The following is a 23,103-nucleotide window of genomic DNA, read 5'->3' as shown; positions in this document are numbered from 1 at the left end:
CATTTGAAATCCAAACCCCCACTGAAGGAGACTTCATGTAGAAATGGTGTAGAAGTTAGTCCAATTCCAAGCAAGATTTTCTCATTCGAGGGCAAAATGTGTAAAATTCAACTGGATTTAATCAATTTCCAACCGAACTTTAACATAACACAAGCAAATATTTCCAGGTGCACTGAACGCAAGGTAAAACTAGCATCATGATTGCAGTGAAATATTCCACAGGGTTGTATGACTTTTAAATGGAATAGCCCATTTGGTGTTAAAACCAATTCTGATGTCATATCCATAATATTGTGTTAATAAGAATGAAAGTCATTACATTTCAGTTCAACTTTGAGGAGTCTTTTAGCATGATGTAGTTGTGTAAAAAATAATGTTCAATTTAAAATGATAATTGCAGTTTTTTCCCAAAAATCAGTCATTATGCTTTATTGTGTCACAAATACAGATAAACAGCAAGTTTCTTGCTTTGCTTTAATTTTAAAACATTTTTCTTGTTGAAAATTTGCACCAATAAAAGAATAAACTATTTAACACTATTGTAAAACATATCTTTTCCAAAATTCAAGGAAAAGCTCCAGGACCCCTTTAACCAAAAGTATGATGATGTCCTCATTACCAGTAGACGAAAGTCCTTTTGCTGGGGGAGGGGGTCAAAAAGTCTGATTATGTTTGTAAAAAAATATTTAAATTATCAGTCTAAGCAGTAAGTTTCCCATCTATATTGGAATTTCCAATATTTCACACTTATGTTTCAAGGAGGGGGGAGCGGGTCAGCTTCATAACAAACAGACTTTCGTTACAAAGACGTCATCAAACTTTTGATTAACAGGTCAAGTTTTGTGCTATGAACAACAAATTCTGCGGCAATTAAAGTTTTGTACAATTCAAAATTTCAAATGCTCATAAATGCAATTTGTTTAGAGCATAACATGTTCCTGTACTGTCAATCTTTGAACAGTAAGACACTCATGCTGTGTGACTTAATATAGCACTGAATAAGCACCGCCATTCTTTGAAAGAATATCAACCATGTCTCTGTAAATGGTGCGTCAGTTTAGATAGTTAAAAAATATCAGACATTTTGAATAAGTATAATAGTGCGATCAATCAAAAGGTTCTTATTTCTGATCCAATAAATTGCACTTACTGTGAACATTTCGATAACCACTCTGTTATCTTTATCAACACTGAATGAAGACTGCTACTGAGAACTGGTCATCCAATCACCTATTTATTTTTTGGTGATTGACTTGGTGTTGCCAGTTGATTTTTGTTCCTGTTGTATGTTTTGATGGATTTTTTGATACAGGACGTAGCAGTTCATCATAAATGAACAGGAATAAATCAACTGGCAAATGATGTGTTCACAGAATGATGCTGTTTAGCTTCAATTATTAAATGACGGTTGAATGAAAGGATGTGCATTCACACCAGGAAAAAAACTCAATTGCACCAAGTCATTTTCCTGTTGTGAACTGGGTCATTGACAATTTGAAAGAACCAACTATGATTAACTCAAATTTTGTTTCTTTCCAAGAAAAAGAATGTAAAAAAAATCAATTTACAGATTCTACCAATGAAACCCATGCTCAATTGAAAATTGACCTTTTCGGTAAATCCATTCCTCTGTTTAGACCTGAGATGTCGTAATTTGACGTCACGCCGACTTGCAATTTGCAGTAACGATGTTTGCTAAACGATGTGTGCATCGACGTGATGTCAAATGACGACATATAGGGTCTAACCCCAAGGAATTATGGGATTTACTGAAAAGGTCAATTAGAATGCTGGGCAAGGAACAGCCTTTGTTACAACATGCCCAAGCTGTTTACAACTCAATGGAGTCCTATACATATACACACATATACATCCATACACTGGTCTTTTATAATGCACCATTTTATCAACAGTATCAAGTTATACCAAAACAAAAATAGCATTACATGTTACAATTGGCACTCAGGCTGTATCAAAATGATCGGTACCAGCTATATGATACAGCCTGAGTGCCAATTGTAACATGTAATGCTATTTTTGTTTTGGTATAACTTGATACTGTTGGCTCCTAGTCCCCCATAGGACTCATGAAATAACACAACAATCCACGCGACAAGGCCTTGTTATGCCAACACACTCGTGGGTCTTTTTCGGTAGACTATTGACCACTGTGATTGACCAGTCTCCATGCAATTTTTCAACATGTTTGATCTCATTTTAAATTTAGCACCAAAAACATACTTTTCTTACACATAATTTTGCCATCTTACTTGTCAGAAGTACACTTTGAATGGCAACTATGGAAAATATAAAGCATAAAACATGGTTTCATCAAGTAAACTTTTCATCTTTCAATTAAGAGTTCATAATTATGTACAGAAATAAATCTAAGCAAATACATAATTATAAATGCTTTAAATTTCAATAAAATATGATACAAAGTTATGCTTGTGACACATTTTTGAGCATCCAGGATCAATTTTAAAGTTTTACCAATTTTTCCACAGCCAAGTTCTTGATTGTGTTTTACATGTTGTTACAGGTCCTCTCAAAAGATTTTCACAGCATCTTACTATAAATAGGGGAATGTTGTGACTGACTATATGTGTGGATGGGTGGGTGGGGATTTGATAGGCTCCTCCATGGTCTCTGTGCAAAAGAAATGGAAACATGTGGCTGATTCCTGTTTATCATTTCAAATTTCACAACCCTATTTTGTCTTACTTTCAGCTTCAAATTTTTGAACACTTGAAATAAGTACATAAGACCCCCAGCTGCTGAAAAATATCATCTAAAAACTGAGAACGAAAGTGATCTTGCTGCTGTAAAGTCCTACTTTGTGTATGTGTTCAATTGGAACTTTCATTACATATACCATATTTGACCTAACCAATGCCTTTCCATAATTGCACCCTCCTTTCACCTTTTGCTTGAAAGGATGTCAAAACTCATAAATCATAGAAAACAATCTGGGCACCAAGTTTTATTGGCTGTAACATTTATTCTACAATTCCATTCATACTGAACTCCAGCAAATTTTTTGTATGTCCAGTTTGATTTTCATATTAATTGGGCCAAATACAGTACTTGGGAGGAGGACATCTGAAGGGACATATGTGACACGATCTGGTCCATGGGGGTCAAAGGAGGTATTTTTGAAAATTGAGTTAGTATAACTATTACCTTATACAAACATTAGGCTATCATCTACTGAAAACACCAAAGGTGTAGCATACTTCATTCTAAAGTTATGATGTTTTGTGATGTCTATTTTCTTATGTATTTTATTGTTTTTTACTCCATATTCTTGCCTTTATCTCAGTTTCAAATTTGCCGCCTTTGTCCCCCATGGACCAGATCGTGTCACATATTGGATTTGGGTTCTTTCTTATTCATATATTTTGAACTTTCTTTCACACAATTTGACACTCTTTCGAGTCACTCCAAAAATTTGGCTCAAGTCTTGAAATTACTGATTTTGTCATGACATGTAAAGCAAACAATATTTTCAAATTTACCTCTTCACTTCAACCATTACTTGCAACTTTTTTCTTGTTTCAATGGTGAATAATTAATACATTGAAAAATATCCTCTGACTTGAATATTGGAGTAATTCCTATTCAATGCTCTTAAAAATTCATGATTTTCTGGCAATTGCTGCTAACATATGCATTTGCAGAGAGTTAGTTGGCCTACTTCTTGCATCAAAACAAGTAAAATATTAAAATCGCAAAACAGGCAAGGAAAATATGAAAATTTGTTGCCAATTATTACTACTCATAACATAGATTCCCTTTATCTAGAAGCAACATATTGCGATTGATTTTACCACTGGCAAAATATATAATTGCTACATTTATAAATAAAATAGCTTGCCATCAACATGGGTAATGTCAACAGATTTTAACATGACAATGTGCACCACAGTGGTGTTGACAAAATCTGAGAGGTAATAATGATTAGTTCAATACATGTTCAACAAACATATGATTTCCCTTCCTGGCTGGCTACTGAATAAACACAAATTACACAATCCATTTTTGGGCTATTACATGTACGTACAACACATTAGTACTTGGGCAGGGCCCACTTATCTTTTTGTTCTTCCAATTTGAGCATACCGACATCAGGATGCAAAACTTCTTGATGATACCAATAATAAGTATCCCTGCATATCAGATGCTTTTTTGGTAGAATCAACTATTGTATATATTAGGTACAGTAGATACAGCTTGTTTGGCTTTTAAATTATGCAATGTTTGACTGGACAGAACGAGCCGCTGTTGGCCGCCAATATTCTGCAATGTTGCCGGGAGGGTTCCAACAGGTAGACGGATGATTTGCTGTGTACCTTGGGGCGCAGGAACTCCAGGTTGTAGTGGTACTCTTGGTGGTGCTTGGACATAGCGTATGAGTGTTTGTACTGATTGGGGTGAAAGTGTGCTGGTGCTTTGTGCAGCTGTTACGGCTGGAGTAGTTTGCACTATTTGTATAGGTTGATTCTGTACATGAAAAGAAGAGAAATTTCTTGTTTAAGTGCATATCATTCCATTCAACACCCACAGATGGATGTGGACTACTACTACATGGTTTTCATATGTGACGTGTCATGTCAACAGGAGACACTTTTGGGCAGGATCGTAAATGGAGATAGCCAAAAATCTGACAGGGGTAATTTTTTCACAATTTGGGTTTGTTGCGAATTTGTGATGTTATTAATATTGAAAATATTGTCTGATAGTTTCAGACAGGAATATAACTGGCATCTTGTATTTTTTTAGACATTTTTCAAGGTAATTCCTATTCTCAACATTGTCAATAATATCTTTAAAGGCCGATATCTCAATTTCCAATTTTATAATATTATAACTTACAAACTCAATATCTTTGCTTAGAAATGTCCGATTTCATTGGGGAAAACGGCGTTGTGGAGAAAAATATCTCTTTATTTAAGATGTGTAAAAACCTGAAACTTTATAACCTGCCCAAAAGTGTCTCCTTTTGACATGACACGTCACATATGCAGTGGGGTTCCATGTGCACAGTGGGGTTCCTGTATGTCCAGTGAACTTTCAGTCCTACTCTTAACCCTAAAACCCACACTAATGCACAAAATATGATCTTATCATGTACTGTGAACAGGACCATTGTCCTTTATTTGTACACTGGCATTTAATCCAAAGCTGCAGTCACAAAGGCATGGTTTAGACAGGTTAAATTTGGCTCAAAACATATGCTGACTTATTAGCATGATTTTTGCAAATTTACAAGTGCTTCATGTTCCAAGTCTTAGACGACAGTGGCCGCATTGTCGTAGAACACGTTTGTTGAGGAACGCGTATACAGTGTATTGTAGACACAGTCGCACATGCCTACGCACACAAGATCACAGTATGCACATTGAAGTTGTAACCAACTTTGTTCATTTTAGAATAAGGGGAGTTTTCATAGGGATAACTTAATTTTGACTAAATAACATAGTTCTAAATTTTTAAAATAATGAACCGACTATATCCAATTCTCGATCATGAGGGGACGTACATACATTCTGCGAACTGTTGCGTCAGCGTACTTTGCGTGGAATAACACAATTGCACGACCTGCATAACCGAACCAAAGACCATGATTGGTCAATTCTTACAAGTGTGTCCGTAAGTGTGTGGTAATACGCTCGACGCAAATATCTGTGCGTAGCTAAGTTGGCTCTCATGATTGAGCATTAGATATTTTGCCTATAATAAGAATGAGAATAAGGTAGACAGGTCCAAATTATTTCAACATTGTGAATGCAGGCCACGATCGAACATAATAAAAACAATGATTCCTATCACTAATTCTCTAATTTTATCTCCAATTCAATCTTACCTGAGACTGTGTAGTCTGTGTAGAAAAAAGGCGTAACCTGTCTGCTGCACTATTGCCAGTGGCCATCATTGTTGGCTGAGTGCTGGATAATGTGGGTGTGGTAGATACCAAGGTGACAACAGAAGGTTTGGTATATGCACTTACTGAGCTCTGTACCGTTGGAGCTTGTTGTGAATTCACCTTGAAATACAAGTAAAAAGAGAGAGATGGGTTTGTAAGTGATTTTGACTTGGGTGTAACTTTAGACCCTGGTACGTCACTTGTGGCATGTGCCCATCGTGTGGCATAGTGGCTAGAGCATTGGACTCATGATCGCAAGGTTGTGGGTTTGAACCCCGTCTTGGCCATTGTCTCCACTCAATAGACCCAAGAGTAATCAATGTACCGTCCTAAAATGGTCCATTAGGTTTCATGATGTGTCCAAACAGACGTAAAAGTTTGTAGAAATTGACCTTGCGTCAACTTGGCGTGATGGCAAGCCCCTGCCAAGTTCCTCCGGGAGTTTCATGTATACATACATACATGCATTTTGAGAACCGTGCATACTCACAAAATAAAGCGAGGCTTGTGAATGGCATTATTGTAAACATAAGCCTTGACTTGTTTTCTTTGTTATGTTAGTACCAAACGGCATGACACAAATTCCATAGCTGTGTATGTGTGGGTTTTTTGGGAGACAAACTTCTGTTTTGTTTTTTCTTCATTCTTTCCTTCTCTTCCTGCCCTCCGTTACCTAGCTTATGCATGAGAATCAACTTTTATGTACAATTTCCAAGTGCATGAAATAACTGGAAAAGCTTGTAATTTTAACATGATATGCCTTTAGGTTAGAGTCCGAAGTTTTCCGTTTTACGGAAAACGGAAGAAAATCACGAGGTACAACACGGAAAATGACATTTTTGTATAATGTAAGTTGTGTATGTCAATTTTTATGATAAATACTGTTTAATAATACCGAAATAAAGTTATATTACCAAGGCATGAACCCCCTATATCTATCCAAACATCGTAATAGTTGGCCTATTATCGTGAGAATGTTCCAATCAGAGCATATTGACCGCGATATTGAACACTTCACAGGCCGAGACAAATCGCCTGTCCGATAGCCCGGGGCAATTGATTTTTTTTCGGGCAATTAAAAATGTAAACACCCCTGTCCGATCGGGCAACCATATTTCAGATAAGCTTACATGTGATTACCACCACTAAAAGTCGGCAAATAAAGTAGAACATTACCTCAATGTCCTCAAGTGTGACTATCAAATCCTAGACATTGTTTATTTAAACGAAAAAGTGTAACATGCATGTGCAATGCATTAAAATCATACTCCCCCCTTCCCGTATACAGTCGCCAAATGTTTACAATAAACGAGTCGCCATTTTTTCCCGAGTCGTATTTTGGTCGTTTGTTACGATACACATGATTGGCTAATAGCCCGTATTTTGATGTTTCATGATTTTCATCGTCCAATCAGTGTTACTCTAATGTTTTAGTTCGGTAAGGATTTTTACAGCTGTTGAAGAAAAAATATTTTCATGCAATTTAATTTTCATTCAATCATTAATCATTGTATTCATAAGAAATCAATCAAATCATAAAAAAGTAAACTACAGAGCGAGGAAATGGAGTGAATCTATAACTATTATCTCATATTTAATGTATATTGACTTCTGACTTCACTTTTCTTCACCTTATTTTGTTTCACGAAAATTGAAATAAAACTAAATAATTATGCGTATCAAAAATTCATGTGCAGCTTCTTGACCTCGTGGCCACACATGCACTCATCACTACAGAGCGCTCATTAGCATAATACAGTCATACAGGCTGCAACAATTTTTTTTTAATTGCCCGTTCTGCGATTGGGTGATATCCATGTGCAGCTATCATCACTGGGTGCGCTCATTAGCATATGTTCTACGATTGGTTGATCATCGTCATGTCATGACCTTTGCAGCTATCTACCATTATTTGCATAATTTATGTATGAAACTTATGCGCGAATGGCAAGTAATTGACTGATCGTAGCATGTGAGGTTTTTGTATGTGTCTTTGTTTTGGTTTTGACACAGAGTTTGTTTAAAAAATCATAGTGTGGTAAGTCAACACTCAGTTTCACCTTTTTTTCGTTGCACAAGAAGTGTTTGTTTAATGTTATTTTACCTTGAAAATATTATGTGATTTTTCGGGCAAAGTTCGGGCAAGCCATTTTACTGTTATGGCTGCCCGATCGGGCAATTAAAAAAAAAAATTTATCGCGGCCTGACACTTCATTGTGACATTAATATCATTGTTTATACATTTTAAGCTTTATTCATGACACAGATTTACAAATTTTACAACACAGATTACAACACGGAAAATGGATTTTAGAAAACGGTAAACTTCGGACTCTACTTTAGGTGTCAAGATAAAGAAATGTAAATTTGGCCTTGAGTGAGTTAGTTAGTTTGTTTGTTTGTTTGTTTGTTTATTTTTAGATATAACATTCAGACATACCTGTTGTGAACTGCTGTTGTCATTTTTGCTCTGTGTAACTCCTTGTTGACATACAGTTTGATGACCTGCCCAATGCTTCTGTTGACACACATAGGAGCAGTAGCTGGTATTCCAACAGCAGTAAAAGAAAGCTTCTTGTTCACATTGCGCACACTACAGAAAACATCAAATAATTTTGTTAAGTTTAAAGAGTTTATTACTAATATGCATATTTAGTTACTGGTATTCCATGGCAGAATGCCTCATGTTCACATTGGACACACTAGAGCTGACTGCTAACATGTATAGCTATGGACAGTAGCTGGTATACCAACAACAGTAGAAAGGCTGTGCTCACCTTTATAGGTGTGTGACCATTATTGACATGTATATATGAGAGTCCTTCAACATTATAAGCTTCTGGAGCACAACTACTTAACTACCTCATGAGGAAGCTATATATATGAATACCTTGACCTTCATTTATTCAGGTGACCTGTACCTTTCAATCCCTTGGTCTCTCAATAAAATCTTAAGAATAAATTGAATAATGTAAATCCGACAAGGACTCAAACCCGCTTTTGTAATCAATACATTTACGGAATAAACTGCACAGATAATAATAATTGCTATGAGGTGATGACAAATATTGCGCTCCAGGAGAACAATAAGTTGAGGTAATCACAAATACTAAAGAAAAACTTAAGTAAACTTTGGTGAGCCAATTGTTGGTAAGTACTTTTAATTACTGCCCTAATATTGCTGTTAACATACAGCAGGGCTGTCAACTTTTGGAATTGCATGGCGTGAGCGTACCAGGACGGAATTATAGTTAGCCAACTACAATTGTTCATTTTTGACCCATGATTATTTGGGCCAGCGGGAGATTTTACTACTTAGCATGAGATTTACTACATTAGCGGGAGATTTTCCAACCTTGGCATGAGATCTTAAGAGAGTGCCTGAATGCCGAGTCTCATGCTAAATGTGTGCAAGTTGACAACAGCCCTGACATACAAGCATTTAAACAGCCGAAGAAGGAAATACTCTTGTTCACATTGTGCAAACTCTAGAAAATGCTAAAGGGACTAACAATCCAGAACTTAGACAAACAGAACTAAGCATTTTTGGAATTAACTAATAGTTTCCAATGTAAATTTTCTCCAGCTACAGCCTATACATATTGAAATGCAGTTTTGGATAACATTTCATGCTGATTACTACATTTGTCTCCTCACCCATTGTTCTTCTTGGTTTCTTTGAGTGCTTTTTCCATCTCTTTCTGGGCTTCTTTCTTAGTGTTCAGCTCACAGGTCTTCAGATCAGAATTCAAGCTGTCCCTCATCTCAGCTATTGTCAAAGCTAGAAATAAATCAAAATAATTTATATACCACAAACCAAAATGTATTAAGCTTGTTAAATTTTTGAGAGCAGCTACCTTTTCTCATTATTATTAAACAAGGCAACAAGTCAGTATTATGACACATTTTCCAAAGCAAAAAGTGCAGCTGCTTATACAGACATTAATTCCACTTCCTCCAGGACAGCATCCTTATATACAGTGTGTTTCCTGTCAGCACTTAATTAGATTGTAAATATTCAAACAATACCTGGACGGATTGGGTCAATCGGGGTTTAACACACATTCTTTTCTATACTGACTGTGAGTATGACTCTCTGTACACAGAACTGAGAGCTTAACATCCCTTCCAAAATGGACTGAGTACTTTCATGGTTCATTTACCAAATTCTAAATGTATCATGGGGAGTGGAGGTCTGGATTTAATCTACAGATGTTGCCAATTAAATTCAGACTTTTCCTCCAAGCCAATACCCTATATAAGTTAACACTGCCGGTAATTGAACCCAGGACCTCATCCAAGACAAGTTTGCTAACCATTATGCCACACTCTCCCTTACCCATGATATGTTGTAGTTCTCGTTTCTGTTTCTCTTTTCCCATGTCAACCTTGTCACTTGTGATTGGAGTTGTTGTATCTTGGTTTTTGTATCTACACTTGTGATACTCTCAATTAGATCTCTTCGTGTCGAGGTTAACGACTCCTTCACACATTTTGAAACCTGGAATGCAAGTTCAAAATACAATTGTTGGTATAAAGTATACATGTAATCTTGTAAATGAAAATGAATGAAGTAATCTTGAAATGAAAACAAAGTTTTAAAAATAAAAAGAGCATAATTGTTATTTTGGATAAAGTAACTAATTTTTTGTTTTGTTATTTTTTGTCTTTATTATTGATTTCAAAAACAACTTAAAACAAGATATGAAGATTGTTTTTATTATCTTTTAATTTTGACAAACTTTTAGAAATATTCGCCAAATCTCATTGAAATTTGGAAGTTTCAGCATTAATTTAAGGGCTGGGGTATGAGCGACCTTGAAGTTCCGGTATCTGGAGAGGGGAAGCAATGAGTTACCTCAAATCACAGCGGCAGGTAGTGACTGGGCCGAGTGCTAATATATATTTATTTTGGAAGGTTCGTGTTTGTTTTAAATTTTGGGGCGTTTTTCCAAAATTTGATATTTTTGGTCATATTTCAAAAGCGACATGCCAAAGACAACTCTTTGGGCACATAGTTTGTTATTGTTATTGCAGTTCTTTTCCACATACCTACGTTAACATTCGATTGGGTGATTTACTAATATTATATATTTTATGACTGCAATTTATGCGTTTTCAATGCGTTTTACACGTATCATGAAATTAACGCAAATATCTAGTCACGCTGCTTTTAGAATTTTTACCTGATCGTCGGCTTTTGCAGGCAACAGAATGCAGATTGGCTCACGATAGATGTCGTATTCCTCTATGTGGTTCACTCATTGATAAAATGAGTTTGCATTCCTTGTAACAACACACACATTGCCGTCTGGAAACCGGGTCTGGTACTGATTTTGGGACAGCCAATAGACTTCAGCGCCGTATCAAATCTCATAAAACCACACGACTGACGACTATGTGTTTATGTTTCCCGCATCGAAAGCTTGTGTCTACATCTATTACTATACTTCTTTGGAAACGTTGACCTTTGACCATTCTTTGTATAACGCCTGATATGACCTTGATATGTTCGCTTGATTGGGTGCGTTATAGCATCCATTTCATTGAGGTGTTAGGACTTGGTCAGTATAATACTTGCAGGGATACAATAGTTTAACATGGTGTGTGAGCATGGTGAAAGACTCATTATTGATTAGGCGCGGACATATTAAAGGCACAGGTCCTTTGCGTGTATAGCAGAAAATTATTATAGAATGTGTGAATAGAATGTTTGGAATTTTGCAACTAAAATACTAACTGCATTCTGCATTATGTATTTATTTATTTATTTAGGCCTATGCCTATTTATTTATTTACTGACTTATTTATTTATTTTATTTATTTGGTATATTAGTTAGTAGGCCTAGTTAGTAATATTCCATGATAGGCCTACGTCGGTTTATTATTGATTGTTGATAACTTGACAACTTGATTGATTGATCGATTGATAGTCATTTCACATTATATTCCTAGTTTATAGGCCAATTTGAATAACATCGTACATTAGATAAATAGACCTATCAGTATTGATTTATTCTATTCAGCAATATCAAGGATTACTATCAAACTTCTCATAGCTGATTGTCAGTTGGCTCAGTGGTAACGCAGTAGGTTTTACAACACCGAGGTCCCGGTTCGATTCCCACCTCTGCCTATTTTTTGCAAGGCTGAGAAAAAAGTGAAATTTCTGGACTGCAAACTTATTTGGCGCGCGATCTGAGCTGGTCCTTTTCTGGTGGCTGTGTCTGTTACAGGCACACTCCCTCTGCATCCAAACCAGGTTCACGCTCATTAGACCTCCCTTAAGAAATAAAAACCTATGAAAAAAATGTTGAATTTGTTCCTACAGTCAAATGAGCTCTACACAATATCAAAAGCCTACCTTCTATACCGATTTGGTTATCTTGTTCGAAAAATAGACAATATGCAGCAAAATGAACTTGCTTTGATAAAAGGAGATTAGGAAGCAAACTATATCTGTATTCAAATACTGCACATTCCTGCATTTTTTACAACTCATAGTCTAATTAAAAGGGCATTTCGTGATCCACAGCCTCATCCCCCCACTTTTCTCAAAAAAAGTTGACATTTTTATATCACTGGAAACCTCTGGCTACATAATGTTTATGTACAAAATATTTCTTGCAGATTAATTCGCTTAGCACAGATATCGTGAAATTTGAATTTCGTTCTGGTGCACCAGAACGAAATTACAACGTATTGTCTATGGAGCAGTGTAATACACATAATCATGCATAACTTCGCAAAGCGCAATATCGGAATCAACTGAAATTTTGGGAATATGCTTTTTTTCGTGGATATGTACTGAAAAATGTCATAAAAAGAGGATGCTAGGATCACAAAATACTCCTTTAAGATACAATTTTTTGAAAATCGAAGCAACATTTGGAAGTATTCACAGAAGTATTCACAACACCATCTCAAACAAAGGAAATTTGTTTCATCATATATGTTGTCCTTGCAACATACACAACAACATGTTTGATTGTGCATTTATCATCTATGCCCATGTTTGCGTTGTGTCATGCAATGAAAATCATAGGCATCGGCACAATATTTTGTGTTTGCACATTTCTAGACTCGTATTATCCAGCCACTGTAGCTGTCTTGTACCATGTGGCTTTTCCCTCAAAAGGCAAAAAAACCAAAAAAACATGCAAAGTGGGAGAAAATATTGAGGTACCTGAAATCATTCTTTATCAACTGGAAGAATGCAGAAATTCAGGTAATAATTATGCAATTACCGATAATTCCGTTTCTCCTGGCTTAGTTAGGTTCAGCCCAACCTTGCAGGATAATTCATGCTTTTCTTCGATTTGTTTTTACTACTAAGTTTTACAGAAATCATTTATCAAGAAAGTATAACAAGAATTAAGGCAGTGGCATAGCTAGGGTTGTGGCACTCACGACAAGGATACAGAATGGCACCCCAAACTTTAAATATTTTTTGCCGACTGAAATTGTTCACTGTTTACCCAGGGCATTTGAGAATCTAAATAGGGAGAGGGGATCAAAAAAATTTCAATGCACATTATTTGTAGCAATTTTAATCATTCAGTGGTCAAATTTGGTTCATGCAAACAGACAAAAGGGAAGAAGCAAATTGCAAATTTGTCAAAATATTATATCAGTACACACACAATTTTGAATTGATGACCCCCTAGCTACACCACTGAATTATGTGGCCAGTGCTGAATCATGTGCTAACTTACCTCACTTGCATATTTTTCTAGCAGTTCATCTGCAGTCCCCCAGGCTTTCAGAGGGTCCTCCTCTATCAATGGATACTCTTCCTCCTCCTTTGCACTCACTTTCTTACTCTCCACATCATCACTTTTTCCACCAGCAACAGGCACCATACTTGAAACATCCACTTTCTTTCCAGGTTCAGTTCTTTGGTTGTTATCATCTGCATGTGCCTTGGATTGACCCAACTGTTTTTGATCTTCCTGTTCTTTCTGCTGTACCATTTCTGCCAGTTTCTGACTTGCTAATGTAGGCGATGGTACAATTAAAGGAGCTGTGGTTCCAGATGTCTGTTTAACATCAGGTGACTTAGGGGTAAGTTTAGGCAACATGGAAGCTGTGTCACTTGGACTTACTACTGCAAGTCTTACACTATTAACACATGTAGTATGCGTGGAAGAGCTCGTCTCAGTACTTGTATTATTATCAGCATCTGTCCTACTTTTGCTCACATCACTATCTGTTAATTTATCATCTTTATCAATATTTTCATCATTGTCAGGTTTTTTAGCACTTTCCTTGGAAATTTCTTTTGAGACACTGCCACTTGCATCCTCCTCTGCTCTATCCATATCGATAATAAGTTCACTTTCTGATTGATCATCAGCAGAGTGTACACTCATTGCAAGCCCACAGTCTGATTGAGGATCAGATTCTTGATCTTTCCCTTTATCCTCTTCCTCATTTGATTGCTTATCTTCACCTTTATTAACTTTGTCCTCACTATCATGACTCTTATCTTCCACCTTGGTATCCTTCTCATCAGCTGCTTCTTTCTCATTTTTGGTATCAACCTCCATATTTGATTCTGCATCACTGGAGTCGGAATCACGCTCCACGTCACGAGGTGACGCAACTTCCGAATCCGATTCCGAATCGGAGTTCTCATTAGTCTCCATACTCTCCATCCCCAAAGAGGCTTTCATTGTTTCAATTGTCTTACTTAATTTCATATGAAACTTATCACTACTTCTTGGGGTTCCTTTAGAAGTGCTCGGTATTTCCGATTCCGGTGGTGTCTTTGGAGGAGCTATTTCCGCTTTTGCCAGGGTCGATGGATCTGGTAGTTTGCTTGGAAGAATACTCTGCAAGGAACTCCCAGAACTTGATCCACTGTCACCATCGGCGCTTATTGCACATTTAGGTTCAACTTTGACTTTTTTGTCCGTTTCCTCATGTCCCTCTTTTAATCCTTCAGTTCTATTTTTATCACAAGTACTTTCATGTTTCTTTGGTGACACAGAGGACGCTCTTGCTTTAGCATCATCTTCGTCAGACTTTTCAAAATTTGTTTCCAAATTTCTTTTGAAGTGTTTTGGGGACACATGGACTTTTCCAAGTAATTGCACTGAAGGACTTTTCTTTTCTTGATCAATGTCCAGACTTTCATCGCTAATTTCAAACACACCAGCGGGTACAGATCGCTTGGAAGGAGAATCTTCATCCAGCAACTTTTTCCTTGCAAATTCAACACTTTTAGCCAAGTACTCTTGTACCCCTTCACTAGTGGCTTTTATCACAGGGTTTTTTACCATCTGTTTCATTCCTCCCATTCTGGATTTCTGCGCTTGTGAACAATCAGCAACTGCAACAGACTTTTCACTAGACAAAGAAAGCTCCTGTTTTTCAGAGGTCTGACTAGATCCTAGGGACCACTGACTGCTTTCATCCTGGCTTACACTGTCAAAACTATCATCCTCGATTGAAGCACTTTCCGAGATATTTCTGGACTTGCCTCTGACAGTTCCCGAGCTGGACTCTTCAGGAAGATCTTCCTCATCCGCTTCCTCCATCTCCTCTTCTTGACGAGCAGCTTCCGCTTCTCGTATTCCATTCATGAATGCAGCAGGCTTTCCACTTAGCGGTTTAATTGGTTTTACGGATGACTTTTTTTCTATTGGTGACTTGTTGGTAGCGTTGGTTGGCAATGCCATTCCAGATCGATAAGGTGTCCGTTGGGCATAATACTCAAAGGAGCCAAACTTGGTCTGTATGTTATCTGCATAGATTTTCAATTCTCTACTTGCGTTGGCCAGTCGTGATGAATGTTTCTTGCTTGTGATCGGTGAATCTTTGGAGATAAGATAACAACTGGTCATAGGTAACCAGGCTCTGGGAAATAAGAAAATGGGACTTAATTATTACTGATGCTGGAAAAATGTTCAAGATAGAGCAAATTTGTATACAATGACAATCACAAAACACAAACCCACACACTTAATCAGATTGTGCACACAGAACACCCATTTATTACATTTTAATGACACTGGATCTGTTGTGCCACTCTTGTCCCTCCCACCCACAACCACATCCTCATTCTGCAGTTTTATATTTCTATATACCTGCCACATAGGAACACAGTTATCATTTCAAATTGAATCACTTGTACCCCACTCCTGTCTGACACCCTTTTTATTATTTTCTTTTGAGAATGCAATAAAGCGCTACTCATGTGTGGTGTAGCCATCAAATCATAGCAATAGTTAGTGTGTTATGAGACTGCTCATTCATTAGGGCAATAGACCAGCCACACTTACCTGTCATGCTGTCCAAAAAATCTGACATCAACCTGCCCTTTGCTCTCTCTTAGCACCTGTCAGGAAATAATTACAAGTGTCACTTTTTTTAATGAAAGCAGAATAGAAAGAACTATCTTTTTTGAGAATGGATTTAAATGGATTTATACACCAATGCAACTGCATGTACAAGTGGGTTTGTGTGGGTGTTTGTGGGGGTGGGGTGTGTGTGTAAAGTGTGTGTGTGTGTGCATCTGTAATTACCTGCAAACATGGACCTACATTATGATACACACAGTGCAACCGTGGACACATCTGCAACCATGGACGTCCGCAGTTGCTGGCTATAACCAGGGCAACACAAATAATGTAAAAATGCATTATAAGTGGTCCATGTTCAGGGGGTTCAAGACAGGTCACGCTTGGATAGGTAGTTGTCGGGTTTGTTAGGTCCACAGAGTGTCAATTGAAATCGGGTGTGTGTGTCCTCGGCTAGATAGTATTAAATCATATGCAGAATGGGCTCCTTATTTACAAACAGGGGGGACGGGGTGTGTGGGCATGATTTTTAAGTTTGTGGGAATTGCAACTGTTGTTAATTTCAGTGAATTATGTTTTTTGCATGATATTATGTTTATGATTTCATGTCCAATGAGAATGAACAAATTTATATGGAGGAAACAGGAAAGTGATCCTGCCGGGAATTGAACCCAGGACCTCAGAGTTTGCAAAGCCTGCACCATAACCAATTGGTCTCAAGATCTACATGATTAGACCGATTATAAATTTGAAACAAAGGCAGTAAATCAACCGTAACTCCTCCATACAAGTTCAGCCTATGTGTAGCAGCTAGGGCCTAAACAAGCAATACAAAATAAGTACATCTGCATGACAAGTGAAATAGTCAAAAATAAAATAAACTGTTGATTTGAATCATATCGGTTTCACATGAATCATTAAAAATTTTGTACAATGCTAGACTTTGAATGCCTACAGTCACATTTTTTTTTCCTTTGTACTGTGAAGCGCTTTGAACTGTGAAAAAGTGCTATGGAAATGTCTTATGTGTGTATGTATGTATATACTACTTACTTTGGCTTGCCAGTAAGGAAATCCTTGTAGCTTAGCCCAAACTATTGTATGCGGTGGGTCCTGTAGTATAGAAATCAAATTCAAAGTCTATTTAGTATCCAAAAGAAAAGTGTTTAAGTGTGACTTCATTCCATTAGGCTAAGTCTGAAATTTTGAAATTCAAATATACCCTAAAACCACATGCAAAAACAATACATAACATTAACCCTAACCCAACTAGGACTCACTAAAGCTCACTATTAAAACCGCTCTGCGTGCATGGATTCCACGGGACTTGATGACGCAATCAGACCAAGTCATATATACCCAGGGAATCGTTGGCGGGCCAAGCCCGTCACCTGTGTAGCTACATGCTGGGGATCTTCTGCGTGGCATGCGAGGGGTCCGAGGTTCGAATCCCGGGGGTGCCAAGTGACTTTCTTCCTCATCTTCTCTCCTTTTTTCGTTCCTTCTTTCCCTTCCGATAGCACAAAAACCACGGGTAGGGTTAGGGTTAACAACAGAGAAGAATACATCATCATAACAAAGTATGCTTTAAGATCCAATTTCAGCATTGCATAGCTTAGATATCTATTACTGATTATATAATACCATAAATAACTCAAAAAGAAATCCTTAATTAAAGTGGATATGAGATCCACCTACATAACTTTTTCACATTTTCAACAATGTATTTAGGGTTTCTCTACCAGAAGTTGATTTGTGCCAAAATTCCTTCCCACAATGCAATATGCATGTTGCATAACAAGGTATATCATTTTTCACTCTGATGTGGTAGTGATGTCAGTGTGCATTTCATTAGGCGCAGCTTCAAGTAGCTAGCAGACGCTAAAAGTGCTGACATATGCATGCACATAAAGGTGCCGCATAGATGCGAGTACGAAACAGCTGCCTCTACATGTTGACGTCACTGCCACATCAGGGTGAAAAATATTATAGATGGATTAACCTCTCAACTGTATCTATTGTTATGCAATACAACTGTCACATCTTGGGAAGATATTTCTGCACAAATTGCCTTCCAATAGAGAAACCCTAAAGTCACAGATTTCACAAGGATATCTACTTACACAAGGCTCACAAAACCAGTCTTCTCTTTTCAGGCATGACGACAGGTAACAGTTTGGGCAAATTTCTATTTCATTCATCTGGAGAAAAACAAAACAGAAACTTATTTCTTATTATTTAAACAAAAACAATGGTATTACTTCATGTGAGCATCCAACAAAAGAATATAAGTAACAACACAAGAAAAAGGTCAGATAGTACGCCGTAAAGTAATATGACCAATGCTTGTACACATCCTTGCACACCTGGGCACCTTGGGAGAACAATGCCAGTGCGTTGCAGACTTGTAGTGACTCGACTCGAAATGACTCGACTCGACTCGACTCGAGTTTTGGTGACTCGATGACTCGACTCGAGGCAAGGCGACTCGACGACTCGACTCGAGGGTTGATGACTCGATGACTCGACTCGACTCGAAATTTGATGACTCGACTCGATGACTCGAGGCTTGTGACTCGAGTCAGTATGGCTGAATCGACTTTTTAAAAATGACTCGAAAATATAAATTATACCTTAATATTTCTAATATTTAATATCTGCATGTATTCTTCCACATATCTCAGTGTGTGAATGATTCTTATATTTTACAAAGTGGGCTCTTACTATACCAGCTGGGAGCCTCTCTCACATCCCTACATACATGTACTTGGTGCATGGAGGTATATTGAAAAAGTAGTCTAGCTCCAAACCCTTCCACCTATACAACATTAATTATAGAACTACCAAGTTGAGCATAATTTCAGGACTTGATCAAAACTGTACCCATTAATTGTGTCTGTTACTGTTATGCAAATGAGCAACTGAACTTCCCCATTCATAAAACACACAAGTGAATAGGTCAACTTTCAAGTGGTGTTCAATCAATAAAGTGTCATCAGTCAATCATCACACATCATTGCTGTGCAGTGCAGTGTAACTGTTTGTGCACATCAGAATCAGAAAGCAAGATGATGAAAGATGAACCTGGGATTGTGGAATTTGGCTACAAAAGTTATAAGAAAGGGCCAAACAAACATGAAGCAATCTGCAAAGTGTGCAACAGTAGTGCCTCAAACCCAATTGGTGTGACATCCAACTTTAATAGACACTCACACTACAGAACCAAACATCCAACTTTGTAAGTTAATTCTTTGTTTGATTACTGTGTACCTTTTGATGTAACTGGTTAATAATTAATATATAATTATTTCATTTTGGATTACCTACACTTAAAAGTACATGTCAATGCCTACATGTTTGCCTTTTATGTAGCTATATTACAAACATTATTACATCAAACAACAAACAATTTACATGGTAACATGAATGGTCTGAGATTCAATCAATCAACATTGTTATACATTTGTACATCATCTTAAAACACATCAATGTTAAAAAATTGATCAAAGATTATTATTGATCATTGTCAGAAGTGTTTTGAGTTGATTGTCAAAAGTGGTCATCACTCATAAGTACATGTAGGTCAATTGTAGTAGTACACATACTTCAGTTCTTGTTGTTTTACACAATATTGTAAGTAATTGATTTTACATGGTGGTATTTATTCAGTAACCTGTAAACAATTTAACACAGGCGTGAGAATTTGCAGGATTTTTTCTGAATTCAAATTTTGTGCTCAAATTTGTTAATTTTCAGGCTGTTTTGAGCTATTTTTGCCCATTCTCATGCCTGTTAATATATAACAATTAATTTTGTGAGGACTTTTTTCATTTGCAAATTGTCAAAATCCACCATTTTCTTGGAGACTTAATTTCACAAATCACCATTGTGCTAAATTTTGATATTGATTTAATGATTTTAATAAGTAAGCTTACAATTTCAATCTGACTTTCATAATACAATTACCTTTTTAATTTCACCTGTGCTCATTTTTGTTAGGCCTCACGTGTCTCTTGTAATTTAGCCCACTCATGAAATTAAAATCCTTGAAAATAAATCCTTTTAGTTCATGGTTTGAAAGTAGGCCCTATGACATTATGGTCTATGCTGGGGGTCTGATGAGTCCCACAGAAAATCTTAGCTTTTTTCTCAAGTCTGTTGTAACCATGGTAACAGTTGTGTGCAGTGTGTTATTTGAGTGTATACATGTATCCTCACTATCCTGGCACTACAGTGTAATGTTTTGCAAATACCGGTACTTCTAATTTATTTGTGTGTTAAAAATGTACATGAATGCTACACACATGTCACTGTAACAGCCTGTGCACACACCCCTACATGTATGCTACATGTCTCATTCACACAATGACTGATCACTTTATTCCCCATCCAAATACACTCCTCTCTACATGCTGCACACATGAAGAACTACATTGCAATATGTGACTGACTGGTGTGAGCATTTCCACCAGCCACATGTACTTCTTGTGCCCAGGCTTGGGCTTGTGCATCTGAGTCAAATGAATAGAGAGGTTCTTACCATATACAGAAATTTGGGATGTATATGAATTTTGAAATATTAATAAAACATGGATATAATTATCCAGATGTGCATAAGAAGACTCGAAAGCTAAATCATTGCTAAATATATGTTGAAATTAGTATTGCACAGTCTGGCTGTCCATACTGTACATAGACATAGTTTTTTCACTTGCATCCCAAAATATGCCACCTTTAGGCTAGATTCACTATGACCACCAATATTTGATCTCTTTTGTACTTGATTAATTAATTTGTTTATACCCATAATAGGACCCATACAAGTACTTGAAGTCCCAATTTCCATACCACTACTGGACCAGTACCCGTGCTTTCGAGTCCCAATTTCCGTACCTATACTGTACCCGTACCCATGGCTCCGTATCCGTACTCGCACCCTAGTTTGGAATGGACCCGTACTGAATACTCATGGCTAGGGATCCGTACCCGTATCCTTACCCATGACCTGAAATCCGTACCCTATGGCCTGGGACCCGTACCCGTAAGTACTCGTGGTCCGGGACACGCACCCGCATACCATACTCATGGCGGGTCCTAATGGCAATACTACAAGTATGACTGATTACTGATTTCCACAATGCACTGGATTCATAAATTAATATTATGTACTCTCACTGGGATTTTAATTTCAAAAAAGTACAAATTCATGCAAATTGGGCTATCAAGTTGACAGCTGGTATCATGAGCATATAATGTGAAGTGACTCGAAATGACTCGACAAAATATATCCGACTTGACTCGACTCGACTCGACAGAATGGCCTGACTCGACTCGACTCGACTCGACTGAAAACTTCAAATGACTCGACTCGACTCGGACTCGAAGCCTTCATCGACTCGACTTTCAGTGACTCGACTACAAGTCTGGTGCGTTGAGAGGTTAACCCAGGTTAAATAAGAATGAAATAAATAAATAAAATCCTTTTTATCATTTCATAATTGTGACATCTCATGTCAAAACCAGACACTTTTGGGCAGGATAGTAAATGGAGAAATAGCCAAAAATCTGCACAGGGGTGATTTTTTCACAATTTGGGTTTGTTGCGAATTTGTGATGTTATTAATGTTTAAAATATTGTCTGATAGTTTCAGATCGGAATATAACTGGCATCTTGTATTTTTTGAGACATTTTTCAAGGTAATTCCTAATCTCAACATTGTCAATAATATTTTTAAAGGCAATATTTCCAATTTTATAATACCATAACTTAGAAACTCAATATCTTCGCTTAGGAATGTCCAAAACGGTGTTGTGGAGCAAAATATCTCTATATTTAAGATATGTAAAAACCTCAAAATTGATAACCTGTCCAAAAGTGTCTGGTTTTGACATGGGACATCACAATTGTTTTAAAGGGATGTCAAGTTATTTAGTGTTAGAACTGAATAATAAAAGCAGTTTAATACATACCTCATAATCGCATATTTTCACAATGCTTTTTGCACGATTTGTCAGCTTATGGTGGGCTGGAAAAGATAAGATGCAATGACAAAAACTTGTTTAGACTTGATTTGATTTGATTTGATTTATTGATAATCCAGGCAAACATACATACAATAGCAGAAAAAAAAGCCTTAAAACAATAAACACAAATACAATAGTCAACGGGGTCCCTGGCGGATTCCCTAATAGCGAACTAAATCACTTTGAAGTGGGTCTCCGATAACCCCGTTGACTAAAGCTTATATATATAAAAAAGCGATTAAAAAAAACCCGCACACACAACACATTACTGATAAAGGTACATACAACTACGCGTTTTGCGCGAAAATGAAAACAAACTAAAAACAATTTCACTGGAGACATCATTTGGTAAGGAAGACCATAACCTGGGAAATGCAACAAAGAGGGAATTATGGAAAGCGTCAGTTCGGCTGCGATGGAAATGCGAAATCTATGTTGACTGCTTGTCTGGAGGAAAGAGTATTCAGCTTGATATAGTCAGCCCAGCTAATATTGTATTTATTCCACAGACATCCAACAGCAAACATAATGCGAAGATAATCAAAGCGAGAAAGAGTGGTGGGAATCTCAAGGGTCTGGAGTCTAGTACTGTAGGAAGGCCTAGACTGCCAGGGACCAGGAAAACAGTATCTGGTGAACCTTCTCTGGACCCCTTCCAGCTTATTTTTGTGACCCTCCCTGTTAGGAGCCCAAACTGGAGCACAGTACTCCAGGATAGGTCTCACCAGAGCAAAGAAAAGCTTCTTCATGGTATCCGGGTCATTGGATCCAACCGTTCTTTGGATGAAGCCAAGCAAACGTTGGGCCTTACTAGTGATAGTATCAACATGGGGACCCCACTCAAGGTTA

The 23,103-nt window shown here is 37.2% G+C and overlaps 1 protein-coding gene across 1 annotated transcript in view; it reads right to left on the bottom strand.

Annotated features, from left to right (window-relative positions):
• Positions 1–2,043: 2,043 nt before the first annotated feature.
• LOC140150380 (uncharacterized) overlaps positions 2,044–23,103 on the bottom strand; it is a 34,132-nt gene continuing 13,072 nt past the window's right edge. Inside the window, 11 exon segments of the mRNA XM_072172390.1 lie at positions 2,044–4,503; positions 5,867–6,046; positions 8,367–8,519; positions 9,584–9,591; positions 9,594–9,707; positions 10,256–10,427; positions 13,642–15,787; positions 16,213–16,268; positions 17,284–17,343; positions 18,354–18,431; positions 22,201–22,256. Of these exon segments, the coding sequence (XP_072028491.1) occupies positions 4,198–4,503; positions 5,867–6,046; positions 8,367–8,519; positions 9,584–9,591; positions 9,594–9,707; positions 10,256–10,427; positions 13,642–15,787; positions 16,213–16,268; positions 17,284–17,343; positions 18,354–18,431; positions 22,201–22,256 (3,329 nt within the window). The 3' untranslated portion in view covers positions 2,044–4,197.

The sequence above is a fragment of the Amphiura filiformis genome, chromosome 4, assembly GCF_039555335.1.
Source record: "Amphiura filiformis chromosome 4, Afil_fr2py, whole genome shotgun sequence".
NCBI classification, from domain to species: Eukaryota; Metazoa; Echinodermata; class Ophiuroidea; order Amphilepidida; family Amphiuridae; genus Amphiura; species Amphiura filiformis.
Note: the sequence above shows the minus strand (reverse complement) of the source record. Positions and strands in the feature narration are given on the sequence as shown.